Source organism: Amblyraja radiata, chromosome 13 (genome assembly GCF_010909765.2).
Source record: "Amblyraja radiata isolate CabotCenter1 chromosome 13, sAmbRad1.1.pri, whole genome shotgun sequence".
Taxonomy (NCBI): Eukaryota; Metazoa; Chordata; class Chondrichthyes; order Rajiformes; family Rajidae; genus Amblyraja; species Amblyraja radiata.
In genome coordinates this window covers 43,712,349-43,720,939 of record NC_045968.1, presented here as the reverse complement: position 1 = coordinate 43,720,939, position 8,591 = coordinate 43,712,349, and the positions used below count along the sequence as shown (strand labels likewise).

Sequence of the window (8,591 nt, the reverse complement as noted above, 5' to 3'; positions counted from 1 at the left end):
CAGCACCATTTCCATAACCGGCTTCCGTCCAAAATATCCCATAGCGGAGCAAAGATACTAGTGCGGAGACGGAAGCCTGGTTACGGAAACATCCTCGTAAAAATCAAAGATCTTTGGTACAAATCTTCTCCTCATTTTCTTTCTGCCTCTCTGCCTCACAATAAAAAGCAAAAAGATGCCTATGTTCCTTCCACAGCGTGTGGGAAGTCTAGTCCGGATCAGCATGGCTGGGACGCTAGGGTTAAGTTGCGGGGAGATTTACAATGTATTTTTATGTAATGTCGTCCCTTGTCTGGGCCTTGAGTCCGAAATAAAGTTTATCATTATATATAAAAATCTGGAGAAAGGAGGCATTTCTGCGATCACAGCACCTGGTCTTTCCTCCAGTCTTTCCATCACCTTTGGAAACTTTTATTGCTATTTACCAACATGAGGACTAAAGTTGTGCCAATGAAAGTCAAAGAAGCCATTCTGAGACTGAGAAACAAGAATAAAACTGTTAGCAACATCAGCCAAACCTTAGGCTTACCAAATCAACTGTTTTGAACATCATTAAGAAGAAAGAAGAAGCATGGTGAACTTACTGATCGCAAAGGGACTGGCAGGCCAAGGAAGACCTCCACAGCTGATGACAGAAGAATTCTCTCTATAATAAAGAAAAATCTCCAAACACCTGTCCGACAGATCAGAAACACTCTTCAGGAGTCAGGTGTGGATTTGTCAATGACCACTGTCCGCAGAAGACTTCATGAACAGAAATACAGAGGCTACACTGCAAGATGCAAACCACTGGTTAGCCACAAAAATAGGATGGCCAGGTTACAGTTTGCCAAGAAGTACTTAAAAGAGCAACCACAGTTCTGGAAAAAGGTCTTGTGGACAGATGAGATGAAGATTAACTTATATCAGAGTGATGGCAAGAGCAAAGTATGGAGGAGAGAAGAAACTGCCCAAGATCCAAAGCATACCACCTCATCTGTGAAACACAGTGGTGGGGGTGTTATGTCCTGGGCATGTATGGCTGGTGAAGGTACTGGCTCACTTATCTTCATTGATGATACAACTGCTGATGGATATAGCATAATGAATTCTGAAGTGTATAGACATATCCTATCTGCTCAAGTTCAAATAAATGCCTCAAAACTCATTGGTCAACAGTTTATTCTACATCAAGACAATGATCCCAAACATACTGCTAAAGCAACAAAGGAGTTTTTCAAAGCTAAAAAATTGGTCAATTCTTGAGCGGCCAAGTCAATCACCCGATCTGAACCCAATTGAGCATGCCTTTTATATGCTGAAGAGAAAACTGAAAGGGACAAGCCCCTAAAACAAGCATAAGCTAAAGATGGCTGCAATACAGTACTGGCAGAGCATCACCAGAGGAGCCACCCAGCAATTGGTGATGTCCAAGAATCACAGACTTCAAGCAGTCATTGCATGCAAAGGATATGCAACAAAATACTAAACATGACTACATGACATTTCTGTGTCCTAAACATTATGGTGCCCTGAAATGGGGGAACTATGTATAAACACTGCTGTAATTTCTACATGGTGAAACCAAAATGGATAAAAATACCCTTTAGTAAAATCTGACAACGTGCACTTTAACCACATGGGATTTTTTTTTCTATTAAAATCTCAAATTGTGGAGTACAGAAGCAAATAAATAAATTGTCCCAAACATTATAGCAATTAATCTACAAATCTGTATGTCTTTGGAGGGAGGGAGGAAACCAAAGATCTCGGAGAAAATCCACACAGTTCATGGGGAGAACGTACAAACTCCGTACAGACAAGCATCCATTGTCAGGATCGAACCCGGGTCTCTGGTGCTGTAAGGCAGCAACTCTACAGCTGCGCCACCATGCTTTAGAGATTTGGGTGAACTGAAGTTTATAGAGGATGGAACGGCAATCAAGAATGGAAGTACCCAAATCTTAAAATGACCCATGATAAGGATTTCTCCAGTGGATTGGCAGAGACAAGTTGAGACAACCACCTCCAACATGCAGTCCACGGACGCCTTGTAACCAGGATTCAGATTTTGCATTATGCTGTTTCTCTCTCCCTCTTGGCCAGCAGTCAAAACCTCTTCCATTCTCTTGTGCTTATGCTGAACTCTCATCTCTTTGTAGTTTCACTCAAATCTCATGGAAGGCATCTTGTCCATGCAACCAACATCCTGCTCCTTTGGCTGATAATTGCTACTCAGCACACAGCTGAGGTCTTGTCTCCATGGCTACAAACAATGTAAATAGTCTTTGCTTCTTCAGAGAAGACCAAGTACAATGTCAGCTCTCTCTTCTTTTCAAACCAGTCACCACTGAGTTCCATGTAACAAATCCATCCAGTACCCCTCTGTACTTGACTAAAACTCCCACCCAAACAAGAACTTACCTCTTCTTGAATGGACTGTTGAACCTCTTCAGAATGCGTAGGACATCCATGTTGAATATTATTCTTTATCCATTAGGTCTCCTTTACTTTCTCAATTTCTTTGCATCTTTTACACTGTTGACCAAGTCACCCTTCAACAACTCTCCTTTATTGCATATCTCATTGGATATGCTCATACAGGTATTTGTCCATTGGTCAATAAACTAACTCCATCAACAGCCTCTTCACTGTTTATCCACCAGAGTTTGCCAATGACACAACCTTACCTTTTCATTGATAACATGCTGTCCAGTTGCCGCATAAAGGGGCTACAGGATCAGCCTGCCTATGTAAAATAGTGATTCACAACTATTGTACCGCTAGTAAAATCTCCACTGCTTCTCATCTGTTGGAATATTTGACTAAAATTTAAGCACAATATCCTCCAGTTCCCTTCTAATGCCATCAGCTCAACTTGATGAAGACAAATATCAACATTTAAAATAATACGCTTCACAGTTGCCCACTGTCTTTACTTGCAGATCTTATGTCTCAATGCGTATATCGTCTTAAAATCTTTCTTCTTACATATTTTAGTTTTCTCATTAGAAGGCATATTAGATATCCAATTCTGAAATGTGGCCACTTATCTACAAGTTTTAATGTAAAACAAAATCTTTCCCCTCTCACCTTAAACATAGGGTTCTCAATTCCTCTATGGGTAAAAGTCACTGTACATTCACTCCATCTATTGCTCCCATGATTTTATACACCTCTATAAAATCACCCCTCAACCGCCTGCACTCCAAGGAATAAAGTCCTCAGCTGCCCAAAATATATATATGGGGTTAATGTGGGATTAGTGTAATGGTGCTTTGTGGCCAGTTTCTACTCGGTGGGTGAAAGGGCTTGTTTCCGTGCTGTATCTCTCCATGATTCTATTACCGCAACTCTTTTGTGTTACTGAGGGAGCGTTGCTCTCTCTGAAATGTCATCCACAGAATGAGGCTTCAAGCACTAAATTGCCAAGGATATAATTCTGTTTCTGTTCAATATTTTCCTCCCCAACCGACATCTCTAAAACATATTGTCAGCCCTCCCTATCAATGGTAGCCGGAAATGTGTAAATTGGCTGCCAGCTTTTCTAAGTTAAAACAGAGTCAACGTTTCAAATGCACATAATGGACTGCAAAATGCTCTGGGATTTTCTTGAGGTTGGGATCCTTAGATTTGGAGGTTGTGAAAACCTCTACATAGTCTTTCTTTGAAATGAGGATTGAATTATATGCTCATGTCTTGATCAATGCAAGTCTCTATTTCCAACCCTGCTTCACCTGGTTTCCAAGTTGTCATAGAATCCAACAACATGAAAACATGCCTTCTGCCCAAAGTGCCCATGCCAACCAAGATGCCCGATCTATCCTAGTCCTGGCAGCATCTGGCAGCTCGTTCAATATAGCCTTACCGCATGTGTGAAAAAGTTGCCCCTCTGGTCCCTATTAAATCTTTCCCCTCTCACCTTAAACATAGGGTTCCCAATTTCCCTATGGGTAAAAGTCACTGTGCATTCACTTCATCTATTGCTCCCATGATTTTATATACCTCTATACGATCACCAACTCCAAGGAATAAAGTCCTCAGCTGCCCAAGCACTCCGATAGCTCAGATCCTCAAGTTCTGACAACACCCTTGCAAATCTTGTCTGCACTCTCTCGAGCTTAACAACATTCTTCCTGTAGCAGGGTGAGCAGAACTGAACACAATTCTCCAAATGCTGACTCATCAACATCTTGTACAATTAACATATTGTAACATCCCAACTTTAATACTCAACAGCCGGACTAATGAAGGCCAATGTACCAAAACCTCCGGACCACCCTATCTATCAGTGACGCCTCTTTCATGTAACTATGTACCTGTACTCCTAGATTCCTCTGAGTTACGGCACAGCCCAGGGCATTGCCATTTACTGTGAAGGTCCTTCCCTGGTTTGACTTCCCAAAATACAACACCTTAAACTGCATTAAACTCCGATAACCATTCCTCAGCTCACTGCCCAGCTGATCAAGATCCTGCTGTAATTTTTGATAACCATCTTCGCTATCTACGATACCACTTGCTTTAATTTCATCTGCAAACTTACTAATCATCCCTAGTACATTCTTATCCAAATCGCTGATTTAAACCAGAAAAACCAATGAGCCCAGCACCGACCTCTGAGACACATCACTAGTCACAGGCCTCTAGTCCAAAGAACAACCTTCCATCACCCTGTGCTTTCTTCCATGAAGCCAATTCTCTATCCAGTCAGCTAGCTCTCCCTGGATCCAATGCGATCTAACCTTCCAGAACAACCTACCATGCAGAACCGTATCAACCGTACCTTGCTGAAGTTAAAAAAAACAACATCTACAGCTTTGCCCTTGTCAAACTTTTTGGTTACTTCTTCAAAATACTCAGATTCGTAAGACATGGCCTCCCACATACAAAACCATGCTGAGTATCCCTAATCTGTCCCTGTCCATCCAAATATATATCTTATCCTTCAGATTCCTCTCCAGTAACTTGCCTACCACAGATGTTATGGGCCTGTCCCACTTAGGTGATTTTCTAGGTGACTACAGGCTACTAGGCTGTCGCCACATGGTCGTCGGTGGTCACCGGAGTGTTGCCTGTATGGTCGTGAGTAGTCTCCTTAGTCGCCCAAAGAGCCTTAGCGTCTTTCTGGTCGCCGCTGGATTTTCAACAAATTGAAAAATTTTCGGTGACAGTGGCGACTGTGGGTTTGGCACCAATGAGTGTAGCTTGATGTAGGTGCTGTCGTATGTTGTCGCCAGGATGTCGTCAGTTGTCGCCAGGTGATGTAGGTTGTCGCCGGTGCTGACTTCGGTGAATTCCATTGTCGTATTTGCCGGTAGTCGCCTAAATAATCGCCTAAGTGGGACAGGCCCATTAGTCCAGTCGCTGTTTTTTTGGGCGACTTGCTATGACTATGGCAGTCCCTGGCAGCCGCCTAAAATTTGCCTAAGTGGGACAGGCCCATTAGGCTCACTAGTCTATAGTTCGCAGACTTTTCCTTGCAGCCCTTCATAAATAGAGGCATGTAATGATGATTCATCTACCTCAGCCGGGGATCCTGCAATTTCTTCTTTGATTCCAAGTGCCCCCACAAATATCTGGTCAGGCCCAGAAGATTTAGTTAACTTCATGCGCCTTCGGATTTGGTTAGATTATTTTCAGTGTTGATTATCTTACTTATCAGAGCAATGTCGTCACCATGGCAATTTTACAAGGTACCGAGTCAGAGCAGGTCAACAAAATAGAAGGGCGTTTTTACCCTGTTAAAAATTCTGAATTCTAATGTGCACTTTATATGGGGCTTCTATGATGGCAGAGAGGTGGGAAGTACCTTGAAGCTTGATTTATCAACAGGACAAAGCAGAGAGACGGTGACTTCAAATTATAAGTAAATCAACATACAAAGGTCTGGGTATGTAGAACCTTGCAACCTGATTTATGAGAAACTAAACAGCAAGAGGCATAATAATTGTGGTTGGGTGCCTGGAATCTGATTTATCAAAAAAGCTGATATACAGATGGCTTGCCTTACAAAACCAGGAATTCAATTTATAAGGAATGCATTACAGAACAGGAGAACCAAGATGGGTCAGGGTCACAGATTTCATATTTATGCATTCAATTATAGTTTAGAAATTCTCTGAACAACCACGGCAGATGGACTTCCATTATACATATTTATACCGAGAGTCACCTTCATCATTGCTCCTGCAGGTTCCATTAAACTGTGAAGTTGCTGATTATATCATCATAAGGTTACTATTTCTGATGCCAACAGCAAGAATTAAGGATGCATCCCCCTCTTTCCAATGTTCACATGGTCATTTCTAATTTATTTCATGCACATCTTTTGAAATAATGAGATTCCATGCACAAAACCCATCACTTTGATTCCCAAGATTAATTATTCAAAATTGATTGTGGATGAGGTTATCTGGAAACCAGTTTGGAGACTGAGCATTAAATTAGACCTGCGTTAGACTCTCTTTGAGCACTGTTGATAGTACTTGGGCCCAGAGACGCACTGGTATGCAGAGAAAAAAGGGTATGCACCATAATTATTGCACGTATGAAGTACTCTTTGGAAATGGGAAGCTTAAAATTAATGTCTTCTTGATTAGATGCCTCTGCTGAATAATAACATTTTCATGGATAAGTTGTCCCACATCAAAAAAAATCAATTCTCATTAAAATAACTCCACCAATGTGATTTATAGTTATGTTCAGGAACTTACTGAGCCCTTCAACTGGCCAGGATGAAGGAGGCTTGGATGGGCAACAGTGGGCAACAATGAACTTAATTCAATGCTACAGGAAAACAATTTCCATGTGATAACAAGGACATGCAGATGCTGGTTTAATGCAAATAAAGACAAAATGCTGCAGTAGTTGATAGGCAGTTTGTTGGACTAAGGCCAGAGATGGAAAAACAGGTGTAAGCCCCAGAAGGATAAAGAGTTAGGAATTATGGAGCTCAAAGATAGAAAAGTTGTGAATTTTGTAGCTAATGAAGGAATGCATGTGGAGGGAAAAGGGAGACCCCAGTACACAATGCGAGTTCAACAGTGGAATAATTTAGCGCTTTATGGAAATACAACATACTGTCAAATATTATGGAATCCAGCATACAATAATTTGGAGCTATATTGGGAGCCACAAGCAAATGGGGGCAGCAAATTTTCAAAGATACAGGGCAAAGATCGAGGAAAACCTGCATTCGAAAACATAAAATGGTGGATTAACTCAGTGGGTCAGGCAGCATCAATGGAGAACATGGATAGGTGACGTTGTGGGCCACGTTATCCGGATATGCTGCCTGATCTGTTGAGTTACTCAAGAACTTTCTTCTTTTTGTAAACTAGCATCTGCAGTTCCTTGTGTCTACAACTTACACCCAAGTTTTCTTCAGCATAAGCTGTTAGAAAGATTTCCCACTTACACGTGGTCCATTGATTTTTTTCCACGGTGCCCCATCATGAAGGCTACGCATTCAGGTTCTCACTCACCTGTCAGGCCACTTGCTTCAGCGGAGAGAAATGCACTCCAGGACAGCAAGAAGAAAATCCCAGTCTCCAGCATTGGGAACTCACAGAGTTTGGTGAATTTGGTTAAGTAATCACAGCATGAGTTAAGGAAAAGAATGACAATGAAAAATTACCACAATTTCTTTTTCACCAAATGTTTCCCATTCCCTCCCTTTTTAAGACATTGTCTCCTTCAACTGGTGTATTTTCCATGAATGGCAATGACTAATATCTCACCTAAGATAGATACAAAGTGCTGGAGTAACTCAGCAGATCAGGCAGCATCTCTGGAGAAAAATGATTGGGTGACATTCGAGTCGGAACCCTTCCTTGGAACCCTCAGAAGGGTTCTGACCCGAAATGTCACCCATCCTTTTTCTCTAAAGATGCTGCCTGACCCGCTGAGTTATTCCAGCACTATGTGTATCTTCGGCATAAACCAGCATCTGCAATTCGTTCTTACACAAGATGTCACACAAGAGGAATTAGGCACTTTGAGCCATGAGCACACATCCAAAGGTTGTCCAAGAGTGAAGGCACTAGAACTTAGACTAAAGGGCCTGTCCCACTTTCACGACCTAATTCACGACCTTTTTTACTCGTGGATTAGAAAAACGCCCCGACCTACTTGATGCCACGAGCAACTACGACAAGCATCATGACCTACCTACGACCTACCTACGATCTCGTGACGACCATGCTGCAAATATGAGTCAAGGGCAGACTCGGCAGAGGTCGTGAATTAGGTTGTGATAGTGGGACAGACCCTTAAGCCTGGTGCCATCACTGCCCATTCAGCTGGATGCAGGAGCATCAACACTGTTAGACATTCCCTTCCTCCTCCTTGGGAGGACGGCACTACCAGCCTTGTGTTTCTACCAGTCTTTACATCAGACTATTATTTAAAAATAATAAACCGGGCCAAAAGGTGAGATTGTCCATTTCCATGCTCTGCTTTGGATTTCCAGCATCTGTGGATTTTACTTTTTCAAAATTAAGATTTGGTGCCAAATTTTAATCGTAGGAGAGAAATGGAGGAGGAAAAAAAGTGTAATAAAATGGAGAAACATCTGAGCTGACAACAATATATTGATTAAAACAAAAAGC

At 41.9% G+C, this 8,591-nt stretch overlaps 1 protein-coding gene across 1 annotated transcript in view; it reads right to left on the bottom strand.

Moving 5' to 3' along the window:
• slc9a9 (solute carrier family 9 member A9) overlaps window positions 1-8,591 on the bottom strand; it is a 323,375-nt gene that overhangs the window by 213,258 nt on the left and 101,526 nt on the right. Inside the window, exons 8-9 of the mRNA XM_033031006.1 lie at window positions 7,467-7,572; window positions 6,432-6,484 (exon numbers count right to left, since the gene is read on the bottom strand). Of these exons, the coding sequence (XP_032886897.1) occupies window positions 6,432-6,484; window positions 7,467-7,572 (159 nt within the window). The remainder of the gene's footprint in view (window positions 1-6,431; window positions 6,485-7,466; window positions 7,573-8,591) is intronic.